The sequence below is a fragment of the Hippocampus bargibanti genome, linkage group LG06, assembly GCF_051943395.1.
Source record: "Hippocampus bargibanti isolate YZ-2025 linkage group LG06, ASM5194339v1, whole genome shotgun sequence".
NCBI classification, from domain to species: domain Eukaryota; kingdom Metazoa; phylum Chordata; class Actinopteri; order Syngnathiformes; family Syngnathidae; genus Hippocampus; species Hippocampus bargibanti.
The window spans coordinates 14,063,940-14,085,318 of NC_142739.1; the positions used below are offsets into that span (position 1 = coordinate 14,063,940).

Here is a 21,379-nt window from a genome sequence, read left to right on the forward strand (position 1 = left end):
GTTATTTTGTGATTTCTTTTTTTTGTTCTTTTGACTTCAAGATGGCGCCGCAAGAGTGGCTCCTTTCCCAGCAGCTCCTGTATTTTATTTTTCTTCTTTCTTTCCTTTCCTCTTCCCTTCATCAGAATCAGAATCAGAATCAGAATCATCTTTATTGCCAAGTATGTAGAACACACAAGGAATTTGTTTCCGGTAGAACACGCTGCACTAGTATCGTTGTCAAAAAAACTGCTAAGTGGCACTATACAGTTCCATTTTGGCTACTGTTGAAAGAGTTCAAAGAGTTCAAAGAGTTAATGGCTTGGGGGAAGAAGCTGTTTAAATGTCTGCTGGATTTGGTGCGCATGGATCGGTAGCGCCTGCCTGAGGGGAGTAGCTGGAAAAGGTGGTGGGCAGGGTGCGGAGGGTCCAGTAGGATTTTCCGCGCCCTAGTTTGGATTCTTGCAGTGTGCAAGTCCTCGAGAGTGGGTAGGGCGGTGCCAATGATTTTTTCCGCCGTCCTAACTGTCCGTTGAAGTCGGATTTTGTCCATTTTTGTGGCGGCCCCGAACCAAACGGTGATGGAAGAACACAGGATGGATTCGATGACAGCCGTGTAGAAATGTTGCAGCACCTACTGTGGCAGGCCATGCTTCTACACGAACGACTGCACCTCAACGCACCCAGCTGTCAAATTCATAAAGTTCGCAGACGACACCACGGTCATCGGTCTCATCAAAGACGGCGACGAGTCAGGGTACCGACAACAAGTGGAGCAGCTGGAGCTCTGGTGCAGCCGTCACAACCTGGAGCTGAACACGCTCAAGACAGTTGAGATGATGGTGGACTTCAGGAAACATCCATCACCACAGCTACCCCTCACACTATCCAACTGCCTGGTGTCAACCGTTGAGACCTTCAAGTTCCTGGGAATCACAGTCTCCCAGGACATGAAGTGGGAGGTCAACACCAACTCTATCCTGAAAAAGGCCAAACAGAGAATGTACTTCCTGAGGCTGCTAAAGAAGCATGGCCTGCCACAGGAGGTGCTGCAACATTTCTACACGGCTGTCATCGAATCCATCCTGTGTTCTTCCATCACCGTTTGGTTCGGGGCCGCCACAAAAATGGACAAAATCCGACTTCAACGGATAGTTAGGACGGCGGAAAAAATCATTGGCACCGCCCTACCCACTCTCGAGGACTTGCACACTGCAAGAATCCAAACTAGGGCGCGGAAAATCCTACTGGACCCTCCGCACCCTGCCCACCACCTTTTCCAGCTACTCCCTCAGGCAGGCGCTACCGATCCATGCGCACCAAATCCAGCAGGCATTTAAACAGCTTCTTCCCCCAAGCCATTAACTCTTTGAACACTTTCAACAGTAGCCAAAATGGAACTGTATAGTGCCACTTAGCAGTTTTTTTGACAACGATACTAGTGCAGCGTGTTCTACCGGAAACAAATTCCTTGTGTGTTCTACATACTTGGCAATAAAGATGATTCTGATTCTGATTGAACGCAGAGCTGTAGTCCACAAACAAGATCCTTGCGTAGGTTCCTGTGTTGTCAAGGTGGTCGAGGATGTGGTGCAGTCCGATGTTGACTGCATCCTCCACACACCTGTTTGCCCGGTAGGCAAACTGAAGAGGATCTAGCAGAGGTCCGGTGATGTTCTTTAGGTGGTTCAGCACGAGGCGTTCAAAGGACTTCATGACCACAGACGTCAGAGCGACAGGTCTATAGTCGTTCAATCCCGAGGGTGCTGGTTTCTTTGGAACTGGGACGATAGTAGACTGTTTGAAGCAGGATGGGACTTCACACTGCTCCAGGGATCTGTTGAAGATTTGTGTGAAGACCGGAGCCAGCTGGTCAGCCTGTGGCTCCTTTCCCAGCAGCTCCTGTATTTTATTTTTCTTCTTTCTTTCCTTTCCTCTTCCCTTCATAACTTTGCTGCTGTGAAATGTACATGTCTCTACTGCGAGAATAATAAAGGCTAATCCAATCCAATCCAGAAGAGGCTCAAAATCGATCCGCTTCTCCCTTTAATCGGGGGAGCCAGATGAGGTTGTTCAGGCATCTGATTAGGATGCCTCCTGCATGCCTCCCTGGTGAGGTGTTAAGGGAATATCCCACGGGCCGGAGGCCCCGGGGACGGCCCAGGACACGCTGGAGAAAGACTACGTCTTCCAGCTTTGAACCACCTTCCCCTGGGGAGAGCTGGAACAAGTAGCTAGGGAGAGGGAAGTCTGAGCTTCCCTGCTAAAGCTGTTGCCCCCGCAACCCTTCAGTGGATAAGCAGTCAAACATGGATGGATTGTTGGGTATTTTTATTTTGTATTCTTTTAGCATCAAATGTTATTCATGTCTTCTGTGATTTTATTGCTGGTATGGATGAATTTGAAAACAGATTTCTTACTTGGAAAAACACCAGAGACCATTGCACTGTAATGTGAGCCATGGTGAACACTGATTTTACTGACCCTCCGGAGTGGATTTCGTAGCAGAACCTCCCGGCTGCAGATTGTTGTGGCCCACCTTGTCTTTCTCCGGTATCACCTTCTTTATGGACGGAAGACCTGTCACTTTTGGAGACAGACCGCCAACATTGGGTGGATCTGAGCTCTCATCTAGGAAGCATTTTAAATAAGATCCAAGCATTACACAGAGACACTCCAATGGCATTTGATTCACAGCATCGAGGCCTTGATAGTACCTGTGCTCCGAGTGCTAGTGGTCCTCGGCTTCTGAGGAAGGGATGGTCGGGAGGACAGGGCGGGCTTAGTTCCCAGGGCTATTGCCGGTTTAGGACTCACTGGACCTCCAGGAGAGCCAGAGGAAGACGGAGCCCGAGGACGAGGAGAAGGATCAGGCTTGGTTTCGACGCGAGCTGAGGTCTTCTCTGGAGAACCTGGGAGAGAAAAGATGGCCACAGGGATGAAAAGCTGCACAACTGGGTAGAGCTCGGTAAGCAAAAAACACAACATGATCAACATGAAATATAAGATTTGTAAATTATGCTCTCATCTAGTCATAACTCAAACAGGGACAGTATTTCACTCAACAGTCCAGGGCTTCACCGTTTGCAATTCACAAAATGTTTTCGATATACAGTAAAACCTCTGCTGACGAACGCTTCAGCTCACGAACTTTTCGCCTCAAGAACATTATATTCGCAAGCATATAGTCTCTGCTGACGAACTAGTTTTTGGCGGAAGAACCAAACCACACGGTCGAACAGCGCCACGGTGGCTGGCGGACTAATTTTCGGCGCCCCCTTTTTTTGAGTGCGGACGTGGTTTGTGTTTGATCGACATTTTGGAATATATCGAGTGTACTTTTGCTATTATGGGACCGAAAAATACCCCACCACGGGCTAGTGTTCAGCCTAAGAAGACTATGAAGAAGCTATTAAGGGTGCGGGTGTGGCTCAGGGTGTTTCCATGTTGCCTAAGCAACGGTCTCAGGCAATAGAAGAGGTTGAAAAACCTCTGTTGATGTGGATTAATGAAAAGCAGTGTGAGTGAGGGTATTATCGCCGAGAAAGCACGGCAACTTCAAGCCATCAACTACAATCACAACGGTGAATAAAACGACTTTATTACACAGTACAGTTTATTTATTTAATTCCAATACGATAGCACATTTATTCATTTATTATACATAAAATAAGGTATATTTTGTGTCGTTTTAAGGTTTATTTAGTAGAAAATTGTTTTATGGGGACCTGGGAACGGATTATTGTCATTTTAATTGTTTCTTATGGGAACTAAATATTCGGAAGACAAACTGTTCGCCTCACACACTTTCTGGGGACCAATTATGTTAGTGAGCTAAGGTATCACTGATTACATTTATTGGCATAGACAAGCTGATGTTGATGCATGAGCCGAACACTTAGTGGAAATTGAAAAAGGTATAGTTGTATCCCTCTGTGGTGGAAGGCAAAGTCCATTGCATAAGTAGGCGGATGTTCACATTGCACATACACAATGATCCAAATTTAAATAGCAGCCTAACAGAAGTCTACAAATTATGTTTTGATCAGAAAAAATACAATCTACAGTAGAAATGAACGGTAAATTACAGTGAAAGTCAGGATTAATGTTTTTTTTGTGTGTGTGGGGGGTATGTCCTATTTTTTTGGAACGTGTTTCATGAATCAAATTAAAAATGATATCAAATTCGTTCATCAGTTTGCACATGTTGCATATTACCTTGCTCGATGTAAAATGGGATGAAAATTATTGCAGTCACATTTAATTTTACATTTTACACAATGTCCCAAGTTTGTATACTGACATATGTCAAAACAGAAGCAAAACATCACCATTGTGGCTTTTTATATAACCAATACAGGAGGCATGTACATCATTCGTAATCGATTTGGAAACTTTTCCATTAAGAAAAATATAAGGGCAGTGGGACTTTCCAAACACCCTGGAGTTGTTTGACTACTGGTACATCATTCTACGAGTAGAAGAGGTCAGCATGTTAATCACCTGTGGCATTGCTGTCAGGTCTGTCAGGGCTGGAGGACTGAAAAACACACACAATTGAGACTGTTAGCGACTTGTTTTTTTTCTTGACATTGATGGTCTTTGTTTTCCAATGGATTTTGCAATAGTCCAGAGTGTGAAATCTAAAAAAATTGTAATCTCCAAAGAAAATTAGTTTTTCCTTGAGTTTCAGTTCATATGGCAGCAAAAATTGTCGGCATTCGTAATTAACCCATTCATTGTCAGACAATGTGCAAATATGTGTCCACTTCAGTTCCAGGGTTTTTGTCATCTTCACTCAAATTCCAGGACCCACAGAATATTGCGTACGTGGAAGTTCATTTCGAGCTTACTTGGTTGTAGAGTTAGCTGCATTGAAAGTGGAGGTGGCTGTAAAAAAAGGTAAATGCTGCACCCTCATAGGAGGGAAAAACATTGCCAGAGGTCTGACCGAAGCTTTAAACGTACCCTCCCTCAAGAAAAAATAAAACCTGAACAAGTTCGGGTATGGCGCTCGACGTCATGCTTTTCAATTCCCAAATAAATTTGGGAATTGCAGCGAATGAGTTAAAATGGAAAGTGTTGTCTTTTTATAACCGACAATAACACATCAGTAAATTTATAATTAGAATACATTTCAAGAACCTAAATACACTGTCTATCGAGCTATATCAAAAACACGTCTAGGCCATAAATATTAAACAATTAAATTGAGACAGTAATTATGTCAGAAACTGAGCGCATCAATGGGATGACAGTGCAGGTCTCAAGCTTGAAGCAATAGCGTGCGTGAACAGGGCATTTCTTCACGACTATCTTCACCAGATGCCAACTTCACAAAGTGACACAAACCGCTCATACAAGCAGCAAAGGCTTATGTGATGCGAAGAGAAACCCGTTTCATGCTGCAAATTTATTGGAGTTTGTTGCCCGCTTAGAAATGTCACCCTGTGACACTTTTGCACATACAGTACTGTACCAGAAAGCGTCATTGCTTGAGTCACACACTCTTTGTTATGCAGTGCGCCATATGTAACGTTGAAAGAACTACAAAATCTTGCACCTTAAATGTTCATTTTATTTGTTTATATTTTTTACTTAAAATGACTTATCTTACCTTATGTGCTCTCCTCTCCTGCTTAGCTTTCATTTCTGCCAGAAGTCCACCGCCCATCATCTGCATGCCCGGGTACCGCCGGCCTCCCTGGGGACTCCCTCGGCCGTCAGAGCTCTCCCACGGCTCGTCTATTGAGTCGGGCGTCCTCAGTTCTTCTGAACGTTCTGAGCCGCTGCTGTAGTCTGTATGTTGGGAGCGTGTGGAGGAATCTCTGCAGGACAAATAGGACATTGTTGAAAAATTTGAAATGCAACGCATCAACTTGGGTTGTTCAAGAAATGAACCAAATCCCAATTAATAACTGTTATGTTATGAATGATAATTTATGAAGGGAGGGAAAAAAGAGAAGAGCTATTTGGGTATCTTTGATGCTTTTCTTTTTTGTCATTACAGGCACAGGTGTTACATAAATGTACACAGAGTTCGGTGGTACCTGGACTTTGGCTCAGGTGCTGGACTCTTGACTGTGGACTTTGGAGAGGAGGGTTCCTCTGTAATGCTGGAAGCTGACACCAAAGAGGTCGAAGATGTAGCCGAGGATGAAGGAGTCACCTGATTTTTTTCTAGTTTTTCCAACTTGTCTGATTTATCTGATTTGGTTGAGCGTTTAATCAAGTTGAGGAAGCCTCCTTTGCTCTTCTTCTTCTCTCCATCGTGAGATTCTGAGCTCTTCATGGAACGTCTGAAGACATAACAATCCAACATTTGAGCAGAGGCCAAACCTATATGAGAGGCATATCCAAGTGTCTCACTTTGAATCTATCTTTGTGACTTTTTTGGAGAAGAATTCATCCACACCCTCATCGACTCTTCCCATGAGGCCACTTTGGTCTCCATCCTGAGAATGGGCACTGCTAGTTTGCTTTAAAAACAACCCCAAAAACATTAGGTCATCACAAGGACACTTATTAATTGTCATTCATGAAAGACTTACCTGTATTTTGCTTGAGTGTGTTTTCTTGTTTCTGCGGGGTCTCAGTTTGGTGAAGTGCTGCAGCTTCTTCTCCTCCTCGGACGGAAGCTCCAACATCCCTCCCGGCACACGCTGCTCCCCTTTCGATAAGGGCTGAGAGGGAACTGGAGGAGTGTGTGACAGAGGCGGTGGATCCTCCACATGCATTGGTACGTCCTCCAGCGCCTTGTCTAGGTCAAATTCCATCTCTGTTGAAAACATTGGGGGAAGGGGAGGACCAATTAAGACACAGTAGCCACAATTTGAGACATACCCACAAAATCTCGACCTCTGCTTTACAGGGACATACATGCTGTTTCCAATGTCAGACATGATTATTTGTTAATACCTATGCAATATATAATTGTGATTGTCGTGCAGTGATGTAGTGAAATGCACCTCATGTTGTTAAATATAAGGTCACCTGTGTACCTCCCTTTGCAATACCCCCAAAAAGTAATCTGTTTCATTCAACCATATTGCATGTAACTTACCAAAGGCACGAGACACAGGTCTCAGCATTCGACTATGGATGCTTTTCCTCTTTGACTTTGGAGTCATCTGGAAGAGAAGCACGTATGCATGCACAATTATTGTATTTTTCGGTATAAAGAATAAATAAATCCTCAGTTTACCTGGATGAGATCTGATTGAAATGTGGAATTATGGGTTATTTATGGCAGACCAAACATATAGTCTGAAGGAATCCAATCCAAAAATACCAAGTGCAAATGAACACAAATGTCAGTCAAACATTTAATTTTACTGACGCTTCCTGATACCTTTCAAAGTGTGTGTATATATAACACACACACACACACACACGCACGCACACACACACACACACACACACACACACACACACACACACACACACACACACACACACACACACACACACACACACACACACACACACACACACACACACACACACACACACACACGCACGCACGCACGCACGCACGCACACACACACACACACACACACACACACACACACACACACACACGCACACACACGCACACACACACACACACGCGCACACAGACGCACGCACACACACGCACATATAAATGGAGATTTGATGAAATGCAACTTGTGTAAAATGGCCAATAAAAGTACTGTATGTATCTATTGACCTTGCACAGTTCCCAAACGTGGAGTCTCCCCCACTCCAAAATAGGTTGTGGGTTAATTTGTGTGTCACTAACTGAAGCCACCTGCTGCACCATCTTTTCCGGACTATAACTTTTTCCATACATAAGGTACACTGGATAAAAAGGCGCATGGTCAGGTTTTGAAATAATTTAAGGATTTTAGGTGTTATTTATACTCCAAAAAATATGGTACACAAGCTCATACTAGTTATGACACTATCCATGTAGTGGTACCAACTTTTTACAGTTAAACAGCAGAGAGTGGGATTAATTCTGAGACACCCCCCAACACTTGACCACTGGTCCGAAGCCTTGACAAATGGAATACGTTTGTTGGAAATGGCAACATTTATGTCAAAGAAATTGTGTGAGTAATGTGCTATTGCAACAACATTTGAAATATGTCTGCAAGTCTTGGTGCTGACGCAAAAACAGATTTCTCACTCTGGTTTTGATTGTAAAAATTTTTCAGAAAACCTGTACCAGGAAAGACGAAGGTTTTGGAACACAACACCAATGATAGAGTGTTTATGCACATTAGTAAACATATTACGTTATTTCATGTTTAGATTAGTAAACACATGTTATTTCATGTTCAGCTTAGTATACATTATGATTAGTGCACGTTTAATTTCAGTCTAATTTAGTTAAATAAAATTATCCGTCTTATTAGTTCAATAGTCGTTGCAAAGAAGCAACAGCTCCAACTCCAATCTGAGACCCTCCCAACACAGAGTTGTTCGTAACCGATTGGACGCGAAAGATCGACTTGTCCGCAACTGATTGGACAACAGATCGCCACTGTGTATGTTTAAAAACTTGTCAGAGCGGGAGCTCGCTCTCTTTGCTCTTTCTCTTTGTTCTATCTTTGTCCGTGTGCTCATGTCTTCGTCCCACCGAGACGAGAAGTGCTTTTTCTGTCTCATTAGAATAAAGTAGTTTTTTGTTCACCATCTATCGTCGTTGCTGATATTTTCATCAAGTGAACTTCCGACAATACCGAACCAGGAAAGACGAACAAGAGTTTTAACCGAACAACCAAATATTCAAAAAGTGTCCAATTCGGTGGCATAGACAATCAGATATCCAATTTCATTTTTCACCATGCATTGCACATGGATAACCTATGTCTCCGTTTGCACATTAACTGAAAAGTGTCCTTGAGAAATTCGAAAGGCACTTATAAATACAATGTATTATTTATTATTATTATTATTATTATTATTATGATTGAAAAAAAAATAATGCTCACAAGAAGTTGGACCCCAAAAGTACAACAGTCACAGTGCCTCAGATATACACGGATGAGTTTTATGTGGCAGTGTGATGGATGACTACAATACAAATGGATCAACATAACATTTGTGTGGTACACAAATGTTATCCAGGTTCATCCAGGTTCCAAACTAGCAACACAGTATTGCCCTATCAATGGTAAAAGACAAGCATCAACACCTTTTAGCCAGCAGATCACCATTGAGCAAGCAGGTTAGTGAGGGAAGACAGGGACTGTCCACAATTACTTACACTGGTGCAGCACAGTGTCTCCAAAGGTGCAAGAAGAGGATGAACAAAGGAAATTGAAGAAAATGACAACAAAGTCTGAAAAGTCAAATTGGGACATTGGGGGGGGGGAGGCAATGAGAGTAACAGCCATGATAGCAATGAATTGCGTGAAAAGGCTTTAAAAACAAGAGGTTGAGGAGAAGGTTCAAGGAAGGGTCTGGAGAAACAAATGCAACTTGACGATGCAGTCATGACTACAACTTATTTTCTCAATTCATTCAGTCACGTGAGATACCTAAACAAAATAAAATATGGCCCTCTGCCTTTCCCTTACCATGCATGACTCAAGCTCATCCACCCGCTCGCCCTCCAAAATCTCAGTGGATGCCCGTTTTGGAATCCTCTCCTCAGGAGCGTCCATGTCTACTGATTCTCGCTGCACCAAGGGGCGCCCTCTCCGCACAAGATGGTCTGCCTAAGAGAGAGCAAGGACGAAAGCATCAGAAGTGAATTGGTTCAAGAATGCGTAAGAAAATAATATGGTGAAAGGGGTGATTACAACCAGTTACAATTGTGATTGAGTTACGCACCAAAGTTTGTTGTGAAGTGGAAAGAGCCTCTAATATCTCATCAACAATACGATCAGACAGGAAGGAGGCAAGACTCAGTTTTACCTCACTGATGGACAAAAAAAAGAATGTCGCATTCAAGAACTGACCTTATGTTAGAGCTCAATATTATGTTACTCAAATAGCAAAGGCACTCGCCTGATCTTATTGATGATGTCAATACCAGACTGATCCAGGAGAGTTTTGGTGACAAAACTCTTGGGGATGACCATCTTGGTTGAGCTGGCCTTCACAAGGTCTGAGCGTAGATGACTCCTTTTCATCACATGAGGACACAGAGACTGCGCTGCGTCCATCATACACTCCAACAGACTCTGGAAGAATTTGAAATGGGTAAACTAACAAATTTGTGTCCATGGAGACATCATTGACTACAGCTTTGTGGGTTCAGGGGTGAAATTTGTCCAATGAGGAGTTAGGATGCATTCCTTACACTTGTATGGGTTTTCTCAGAGCATCCACTTTCATCCCACATTTCAACAACATGCACGTTAGGTTAAATCTAGGTGCTAAATGGTCCTTCGGTGCGGGCATGAGTGTAAACAGTTGTTTTTCAATACATTATGTTCTCTGTGAGTAGCTAACGACCAGTCCAGGTGTTATGTACCTTGCCTCTCAGGCTACAGCTAACCCATGAGGCGAATGAGGAATAGTCCGACAAAAAAATGGATGGACTTTAAATCAGCAGGCTCTTCTTTTCCTTTTGGCTTTTCCCTTCTAGGGGTCGCCACAGCGAATCAGTGTCTTCCATCTTCAGAGGTTTAATGCATGTTCAGTTCGCATGTTTGTTTTTGCCAAGCTTTTACATCGGATGCCCTTCCTGACACAACTCTCTGTATTTATCTGGGCTTGGTACCGGCACAAGAAGACACTGGCTTGTGTCCCCTTGTGGCTACAGAACAAGCAACTCTATGAACTTAATAAAGATGAAGATGCTCAGGAAACTGCCCGAGAGGACAGTAATTTCATCTGTGCTGTATTACGTCTGTGGTAGCTCTCAGTCGGACAGGAGTGGTCCATCGATGAAAAGGTTTCTACAGCCGTCATGTGTACTTTGAAGGTGTCGGACGTTTCGCTTCTTATCCAAGATGCTTTTTCAGCGCACTAAAGTCTTTATATATATATATATATATATATATATATATATATATATATATATATATATATATATATATACAGTAATGTCTCGTAATGTCTTCCTTCATAATTTAATAATCTAAGTGCACAACTCCGTTACATATATATATATAGTTCCGGAGGATGTGGGGCAATCAGGCCAGTCGTTAATCAGGATAATAGGAACAATCAGTGGAGCCACAGTGAGTAGTCCTCTGCCCCCCCTGCAGGGACCTATCATAGCAGTGTCCGGCAACGCCATGTCTGGACAGTAGGGGTATATATATATATATATATATATATATATATATATATATATATATATATATATATATATATATATATATATATATATATATATACACTAAAGTCTCGTTATATCGATACTCAAGGGAGTCCGAAAAAATATCGATATAACCGGGACTATCGATATATCCGATCCTGCGCTGAACTGCATTAAACAAAAGCCGCCAAAAGAGGGCAGCCAAGCGCTATATAAGAAACGGAGCTGGCCATTAGCTCCCTTTTTTGTTCCCCCAATGTTGCCTCAAAATGGCACATATAATTCTTTAATGATTGTAAACATGTATGCTTTAATCTTCAGAACTACAGTGTATTTGAAACATATTCATAACTGGATGTGTAACAAGAAAGCATATTATCCGAATCTGAAGCCATTGTTTGGATTCACAAGCAATGCAAGACGTCTTGGCGTGAAGTCATTTTTATTTGCATTTGAATAAAAAGTGACATCGGCTGTCCTTTAATACACAGTATGGAATGTTAATAATTTTCAAAATCATCGCGATTCAGCAGACAAAACAAGAAACATTGTTGCAAAAAACGATTGCATTCATATACAGTACAGTGGGCATGTACATAACACAACAGGGAAACTGCAACGCTTACATCTTACTGTATTATGTATACAATTTAAAAAAGTCATCAATCTTCTTCTGCTTCCCATTTTTACCTTTTAACACAAACACTACAATCTCGTCTGCTACACACGAGCTAGCGTCTGAAAATGAAAATGGCTCTGCTACACGAGTGCTGGGCACGTAACCAAGTCACCTGACCAAGTCGACCAATGGCGCGACTGATGGCGTGACACGTAACCAAGACACGTGACCAAGTTGACCAATGGCGCGACCGATGGCGTGTCACGTGACAAAGTCACACGGCCAAGTCGACCAATAGCGCGACCGATGGCGGCTCATCTGACCAAGTCGACCAATGGCGCGACCGATGGCGGCTCACGTAACAAGACACGTGACCAAGTTGACCAATGGCGCGACGGATATATCGATGTAAACAACAAAAATGGCCGGCGGGGGATGAAAAGGAGCACCGTAATAACCGGATTATCGTAACAACCGGGTATCGTACTAAACGGTACTAATTATACATAAAAAGACTAGAAATGTGCAAGGGAAACGAAAATAATATCGTAATAAGCGGTACTATGGATATAACCGATATCGATATAACGAGACTTTACTGTATATATATATATATATATATATATATATATATATATATATATATATATATATATATATATATATAGGGCCGATACTACCAGTAAGACTTTAGTTCACTGAAGAAGTATTTCGGATTAGAAGCGAAACGTCCGACACCTTCAAAGAAGTACAGATGACGGCTGTAGAAACATTTTTATCGATCTGTGCTGTATGCCATGCATATTAGCATATTTGACAATAAAGCTGACTGACTTTTACCAGTACATTGCGCGCATGAAAAATGAGCATTTTTATCCTTGTATGGGTTTCACTTTTCAAATATAATGCAATACAGTTATAAATGCAAGACACGTTGCATTTAACTGTTATGACCTGATATGGCTGCCTCATGGAAACAGTGTAGCAAATGTGCAGGCACAACATCATTGCACAGGTTTTTTTTAATTATTGTCTGTAGGTGGCGCCAATGTCAATGTTCTTCTGTTACTGTACCCAAAAAGGAGTTTCAACTCAGTGCACATTTATTTCTTCAAATTGCATCTAAAAAGTATTACCAATGGCTTCAGATTCGGATAATATGCTTTCTTGTTACACATCCAGTTATGAATATGTTTCAAATACACTGTAGTTCTGAAGATTAAAGCATACATGTTTACAATCATTAAAGAATTATATGTGCCATTTTGAGGCAACATTGGGGGAACAAAAAAGGGAGCTAATGGCCAGCTCCGTTTCTTATATAGCGCTTGGCTGCCCTCTTTTGGCGGCTTTTGTTTAATGCAGTTCAGCGCAGGATCGGATATATCGATAGTCCCGGTTATATCGATATTTTTTCGGACTCCCTTGAGTATCGATATAACGAGACTTTACTGTATATATATATATATATATATATATATATATATATATATATATATATATATATATATATATATATATATATATGCTGACCATAATATACACATATATATATATATATATATATATACTATGAATAAATTGAAGAAACTACCAGCCGTACACGTCTGCTCTGTTTATTTGTCATCCAAGACTTTGGGTGCGTTCAGGTTCGAGAATAGCGCACGACTTCTTATGACTCTAGGCTGTTTGGAAAGCATTGTCTAAGTGAATGAGCACGGATAAACGCCAACGTTTCTGTGTTGAACGCACCACACCCCCTGTCAAGATGCAATAGAAGTGATTGTGATTGGCTAAAGGGTAGAGTCATGTGTCATTGTAAGCCAATCAGAGCTAGTGTTTTCACACACACTGGAACAGCGTGTCAATAGTCACGCTAAATTGTCACGTGCGAGCCGATGTCACTTTTTATTCAAATGCAAATAAAAATGACTTCACGCCAAGACGTCTTGCATTGCTTGTGAATCCAAACAATGGCTTCAGATTCGGATAATATGCTTTCTTGTTACACATCCAGTTATGAATATATTTCAAATACACTGTAGTTCTGAAGATTAAAGCATACATGTTTACAATCATTAAAGAATTATATGTGCCATTTTGAGGCAACATTGGGGGAACAAAAAAGGGAGCTAATGGCCAGCTCCGTTTCTTATATGGCGCTTGGCTGCCCTCTTTTGGCGGCTTTTGTTTAATGCAGTTCGGCGCAGGATCGGATATATCGATAGTCCCGGTTATATCGATATTTTTTCGGACTCCCTTGAGTATCGATATAACGAGACTTTAGTGTGTATATATATATATATATATATATATATATATATATATATATATATATATATATATATATATATATATATATATATATATATATATATCCCCCTACTGTCCAGACATGGCGTTGCCGGACACTGCTATGATAGGTCCCTGCAGGGGGGGCAGAGGACTACTCACTGTGGCTCCACTGATTGTTCCTATTATCCTGATTAACGACTGGCCTGATTGCCCCACATCCTCCGGAACTATATATATATATATATATATATATATATATATATATATATATATATGTAACGGAGTTGTGCACTTAGATTATTAAATTATGAAGGAAGTGACGCAACGGCACACAGTGTGGCACGATGTCCCGCCCATAGTTTCCAGAACAATCTGGAGGATATTAATGGTGAGTCGCAATTTTCTATTGGTCTCGATTAACGCGCATTTTCATGACAATATCTTATTTTGTTTCCCCTTTTATACTGTCTAGTGTTATCTAATTAGTTCCCTTATTCATTTCGAGTCCAGATTACTTTTTGTGTCATTATTTACTTCACGTTTTGTCGAGTGGAAGTTTGAAGCACATGTGCTTCATAGTGCTTTTCTATTGCGCAGTTAATCACAAGACGAAACCCATGCGACTTCACCCATCCCTTCTGCCATACTGTGTTGCAGGTAATAATTGTTTCATTTCGTTTTTATTGAACAATATTTAGTTTCTTGTGTCGTGTTTCATTTGCCCGTGAGTGTTCATGGTGGGTTGAACTGTGCGCCATCACAAGCGCACCGCGTGTTCTGCCGAGTCTCTGCGTATGATGCGTTCAGGGACATCATGTAAATAACAGTGCACCTGTGTTGTATTCTCTTTTTCTGTAAATAACCACTATACGATCACACGTTGTTAATTCTGTTTTGTTATCTACAATGTTTTGCATTTGGGAACAATCTCGAGGAGATTCAGGTTAATCACAAGACGAAACCCATGCGACTTAACCCATCCCTTCTGTCATACTGTGTTGCAGAAATAAAATAAATAAAAAGACACATCCACGCGTCTGGTCTCATTAATACGGCAGCATCGTGGAGATGAAGACAGTCACTGTTGTGACACCCGTCACATTGGTGCCGTGACCCGGATCACAAATGACTCTCCACTTCGGTCCGGGAGCGCGATGCTGCACAATGAAGACGCTGTGCAGTCCCATCACTCGGTGGACGGTGTGTCGACCCCTCATTTTGAAAATACATGTAGTGTCTTAATTGTCTGAACTGCTGTTATGCAATTAGTGTGTCTTTTTTCATGTACGTGTTTTTGTGTGTTAAGTCTAAGAATGAGCTCCTTACAAGTAACAAGTAGCACACCTTTGAATGAGTGTGTTGGTAGAGGTAGAGGCTTCCCAACCGTGTTACAGTTATGTAGTGCAATTTGTACAGAGGGGAATGGGCAGGTTCAAGCTGAGGCCACTTATGTTAGTGGGGACAGAGTTCCTTCCCAGGCCCAGTGCAGTGCATCTACGACGAACGCACAGACCACTGATACACCAGCAACAGATCCCTTTCTCCAGTCTGTCACAGTTATGTAGTGCTATGCAGAGTGATGTAGTTTGTACAGAGGGGAATGGGCAGGTGCGAGCTGAGGCCACTTATGTTAGTGGGGACAGAGTTCCTTCTCAGACCCAGTGCAGTGCATCTCCGACAAGCGCATAGACCCTGACACACCGGCGACAGATCCCTTACTCCAGTCACCTGACGTAGTTGGTCAGATGACTGACATAATTAGACAGCATTCTTGTACATCCTTGCCCGATAACCTTGTCTATTTTTCCTGTTGGTCTTTCTATTGTATTCCGTGTGTATGTTGCCTCACTTCTGCATAATTTAAGGGGGGTGTATGTAACTGAGTTGTGCACTTAGATTATTAAATTATGAAGGAAGTGACGCAACGGCGCACAGTGTGGCACGATGTCCCGCCCATAGTTTCCAGAACAATCTGGAGGATATTAATGGTGAGTCGCAATTTTCTATTGGTCTCGATTAACCCGCATTTTCATGACAATATCTTATTTTGTTTCCCCTTTTATACTGTCTAGTGTTATCTAATTAGTTCCCTTATTCATTTCGAGTCCAGATTACTTTTTGTGTCATTATTTACTTCACGTTTTGTCGAGTGGAACTTTGAAGCACATGTGCTTCATAGTGCTTTTCTATTGCGCAGTTAATCACAATCCCATCCCTTCTGCCATACTGTGTTGCAGGTAATAATTGTTTCATTTCGTTTTTATTGAACAATATTTCGTTTCTTGTGTCGTGTTTCATTTGCCTGTGAGTGTTCATGGCGGGTTGAACTGTGCGCCATCACAAGCGCACCACGTGTTCTGCCGAGTCTCTGCGTATGATGCGTTCAGGGACATCATGTAAATAACAGTGTACCTGTGTTGGTTTCTCTTTTTCTGTAAATAACCACTATACGATCACACGTTGTTAATTCTGTTTTGTTATCTACAATGTTTTGCATTTGGGAACAATCTCGAGGAGATTCAGGTTAATCACAAGACGAAACCCATGCGACTTCACCCATCCCTTCTGCCATACTGTGTTGCAGAAATAAAAGAAATAAAAAGACACATCCACGCGTCTGGTCTCATTAATACGGCAGCATCGTGGAAATGAAGACAGTCACTGTTGTGACACCCGTCACATATACATACACGATTATATCGATATCGGTTATATCGATAGTCCCGCTTATTGCGATACTATTTCTATGACCGCAAGGAGAAAATTACATGCGCGCAGGGTCGGATATATCGATATTTTTCGGACTCCCGAGAATATCGATATAACGAGACTTTACTATATATATATATATATATAGTGATGTCACGAGAGGCTGTGTCCTGGAGGGCAAATACATCCCCCTAAGATGGCTCCACCCAGAGAGAGTCTTGGCCCCACCTGGTGGAAGGCAGCAATTAAACCCACACACCTGCAGCTGATCAGGGCTTGATTGGAAAGCAGGGCTCTTAAGGCAGAGAGCCTCTGAGTGTGCAGCTTGGGGAAAGACAAGCTCGATTGCTGTGCTCTGTGGAGAAGTTGATTGCTGCGTGGAACTCATTGCCAGTTGGGACCCCACGACTGGACACTGGATTTGAACCTAGCTAAGGTGGCTAGGCTACATGACGAGGACGTCAAGAGGCGTGAGGCCTAGAGACTCTTGTAAAGAACTCCGTCTTCAGTTTTACCTCAGAAGAGACTTTATTTGGATTTAAGTAGCAGAAGAGACTTTATTTGGATTTGAGTAGCAGAAGAGACTTTATTTGGATTTAAGCATCAGAAGAGACTTTATTTTGATAAGTATTGGAAGAGACACTATTCGAACCTTTGTTGCTTGTGAATTCCCCCTGGAACCCTTGATTAAAACCTTTTGTTTGTATCCAAACCTGTCGTCCATTGCACTTCTTGTCCCGTCCCGCTGAGAGCTAGCCTCTCATGATATCACAATATATATATACAGACACAGTGAGACCTCAACTTGCGAACTTAATTGGTTCCTAGACAGTGTGTAAGGCGAAAAGTGTGTATCTCAAAAAAAAAAATCCCATAGGAAACCATTAAAATGGGAATAATCCGTTCCCGGGTTTCCATAAAATATACTTTTCAACTAAAGCCTTAAAACTACACACAACCTACCTTATCCTATGTATAATAAATGTGCTATTGTATTGTAATGAAATAAATACACTGCACTGTATAATACAGTCACTTTATTTACATTTGTGATGGTCATTGATGGCTCTTAATTGACACCTGTTGCTTTCTGACTTGTAAGGTCTTACGAAACGGAGGCATCACATTATCATTCATCATGTTGATGATTCTCATAGTCTTTTCTGGATGGAACTGTTCAATAAATGCCTGCACATCAACTGTTGAATGGCCTGCTTCTGCTTGTCCTCTTGAAGGCAAATCAAATTATCTGTGTTGATGACCTCATTATGGTCAGCAACAAGGTCTTCAATGTCATCTGCATTCACTTCGAGTCCGTAGGTGCTGGCAGAGATTTTATGACAACAAAAGGCGCGAGTCCGATGATTCCACGGACGCGGAATAAAACGCGACAAAAGAAGGCGGGCGGGGCGAATAAAATGGCACACTCGCGTCTAACAATCACCTCGTGCAAAGCAAACTGTTGGATTTGTCAGCACAAGACATAGCGATGCCCTTCCATCGTAATCATGTCACTGGTGAGCTGACAGTGACTCGTTGAAATGAAATGAAATTGAAGTGTTGCGAGCGGCGGCCACGCCCGAGCTGTCAACTCGCACGTGACAATTTAGCGTGACTATTGACACGCTGTTCCAGTGTGTGTGAAAACACTAGCTCTGATTGGCTTACAATGACACATGACTCTACCCTTTAGCCAATCACAATCACTTCTATTGCATCTTGACAGGGGGTGTGGTGCGTTCAACACAGAAACGTTGGCGTTTATCCGTGCTCATTCACTTAGACAATGCTTTCCAAACAGCCTAGAGTCATAAGAAGTCGTGCGCTATTCTCGAACCTGAACGCACCCAAAGTCTTGGATGACAAATAAACAGAGCAGACGTGTACGGCTGGTAGTTTCTTCAATTTATTCATAGTATATATATATATATATATATATATATGTGTATATTATGGTCAGCATATATATATATATATATATATATATATATATATATATATATATATATATATATATATATATATATATATATATATATATATATATATATATATACAGTAAAGTCTCGTTATATCGATACTCAAGGGAGTCCGAAAAAATATCGATATAACCGGGACTATCGATATATCCGATCCTGCGCTGAACTGCATTAAACAAAAGCCGCCAAAAGAGGGCAGCCAAGCGCTATATAAGAAACGGAGCTGGCCATTAGCTCCCTTTTTTGTTCCCCCAATGTTGCCTCAAAATGGCACATATAATTCTTTAATGATTGTAAACATGTATGCTTTAATCTTCAGAACTACAGTGTATTTGAAACATATTCATAACTGGATGTGTAACAAGAAAGCATATTATCCGAATCTGAAGCCATTGTTTGGATTCACAAGCAATGCAAGACGTCTTGGCGTGAAGTCATTTTTATTTGCATTTGAATAAAAAGTGACATCGGCTGTCCTTTAATACACAGTATGGAATGTTAATAATTTTCAAAATCATCGCGATTCAGCAGACAAAACAAGAAACATTGTTGCAAAAAACGATTGCATTCATATACAGTACAGTGGGCATGTACATAACACAACAGGGAAACTGCAACGCTTACATCTTACTGTATTATGTATACAATTTAAAAAAGTCATCAATCTTCTTCTGCTTCCCATTTTTACCTTTTAACACAAACACTTCAATCTCGTCTGCTACACACGAGCTAGCGTCTGAAAATGAAAATGGCTCTGCTACACGAGTGCTGGGCACGTAACCAAGTCACCTGACCAAGTCGACCAATGGCGCGACTGATGGCGTGACACGTAACCAAGACACGTGACCAAGTTGACCAATGGCGCGACCGATGGCGTGTCACGTGACAAAGTCACACGGCCAAGTCGACCAATAGCGCGACCGATGGCGGCTCATCTGACCAAGTCGACCAATGGCGCGACCGATGGCGGCTCACGTAACAAGACACGTGACCAAGTTGACCAATGGCGCGACGGATATATCGATGTAAACAACAAAAATGGCCGGCGGGGGATGAAAAGGAGCACCGTAATAACCGGATTATCGTAACAACCGGGTATCGTACTAAACGGTACTAATTATACATAAAAAGACTAGAAATGTGCAAGGGAAACGAAAATAATATCGTAATAAGCGGTACTATGGATATAACCGATATCGATATAACGAGACTTTACTGTATATATATATAATCCTCGTCTCACCCACCATGGGTGGTGTCTGTCCCCATTTCAGCTCGGGTCCTCTACCAGAGGCCAGGAAGCTTGAGGGTTCTGCGCAGTATCCGTGCTGTTCCCAGCACTGCGCTTTTCTGGACCGAGATATCCGATGTTGTTCCCGGGATCTGTTGCAACCACTCGTCGAGTTTGGGGGTCACTGCCCCGAGTGCTCCGACCACCACAGGCACGACTGTCACCTTTACCTTCCAGGCTCTCTCCAGATCCTCTCTGAGCCCTTGGTATTTCTCGATTCGGAGCTTGAGGGTTCTGCGCAGTATCCGTGCTGTTCCCAGCACTGCGCTTTTCTGGACCGAGATATCCGATGTTGTTCCCGGGATCTGTTGCAACCACTCGTCGAGTTGCAACGACAAGTGCATAGAGTTACACAAATGGCCGGATGTAGGCAATTTCACTATCTTGTGGTAATCACCTGAGTTTAGAGTTTATCTGCAGTGCCTTAGCCAGCATCTTGGCACCCATATCGCCCATTGCGTTGCCGCTGATATCCAATCTGGGGGTCACTGCCCCGAGTGCTCCGACCACCACAGGCACGACTGTCACCTTTACCTTCCAGGCTCTCTCCAGATCCTTACCTTCCAGCTCTCTCCAGATCCTGAGTTTGCACACAGAAGACATTATGCAAATTTAACCACGAGAAGTCACCTTAGCTTGCAAAGCATTTCAAAATTTTGCCTCTCTGTCTCACACACACACAGATGGCTGCAGGGCAACCAAGCAAGGTGACCTGTCTGACTCAGTGCCTCCCGCATGCTGTGTTACGACAAAGTATCGAGTGTGACCCATTTAAGAATTAGTGAGCTTTGTATCCAAGGTTCACCTCCTTATGCAAAATGAAAACAAGGTTAACATGAAAAGTCACGGGACCAACCCCATCTAGTGTCATAGATAATTTCAAAGGAAATGTGGCCTGCAGTCAGATGGACACATGTTGACAAAATGATGTTATACGGCCCATTTCACCCTTTCGGGGATAGAAAAATTGGCTGTCAGATTCCCTCATTAATTACAAAAATAAAGAAATCATTACGCAGGGTTAACTCACTCACCTTGTTAATTCAAACTGGGGAAATGAGAAAATGTATAAAACATAATGAATAGCCAAGTTAAAGAGTGTGTAACAATTTATTCAAAAGCTTTCTGCTTACTGTGTGCTATACAATTTTATCTGCTAATGTTCTCATGTTCCTTCTTTCTGATGTTCCCATCACTCGGGACCGCTACATCCACGACAACGGCTTTCCTTTCCCCTTTATCT

General features: G+C 42.2%; 1 protein-coding gene across 5 annotated transcripts in view; it reads right to left on the reverse strand.

Annotated features, from left to right (window-relative positions):
* The window catches only part of LOC148896577 (F-actin-uncapping protein LRRC16A-like), an 86,760-nt gene that overhangs the window by 2,783 nt on the left and 62,598 nt on the right, over positions 1-21,379 (reverse strand). For 3 of the 5 annotated variants that reach the window (XM_088999159.1, XM_088999163.1, XM_088999162.1), the window contains 12 exons: positions 9,983-10,158; positions 9,806-9,893; positions 9,550-9,690; positions 9,237-9,311; positions 7,043-7,109; positions 6,531-6,757; positions 6,349-6,458; positions 6,030-6,278; positions 5,597-5,807; positions 4,483-4,519; positions 2,697-2,891; positions 2,464-2,610 (listed from right to left, as the gene is read on the reverse strand). In XM_088999159.1, the coding sequence (XP_088855285.1) occupies positions 2,464-2,610; positions 2,697-2,891; positions 4,483-4,519; positions 5,597-5,807; positions 6,030-6,278; positions 6,349-6,458; positions 6,531-6,757; positions 7,043-7,109; positions 9,237-9,311; positions 9,550-9,690; positions 9,806-9,893; positions 9,983-10,158 (1,723 nt within the window). The remainder of the gene's footprint in view (positions 1-2,463; positions 2,611-2,696; positions 2,892-4,482; positions 4,520-5,596; positions 5,808-6,029; positions 6,279-6,348; positions 6,459-6,530; positions 6,758-7,042; positions 7,110-9,236; positions 9,312-9,549; positions 9,691-9,805; positions 9,894-9,982; positions 10,159-21,379) is intronic. The other 2 variants (XM_088999160.1, XM_088999161.1) reach the window with 2 other exon arrangements.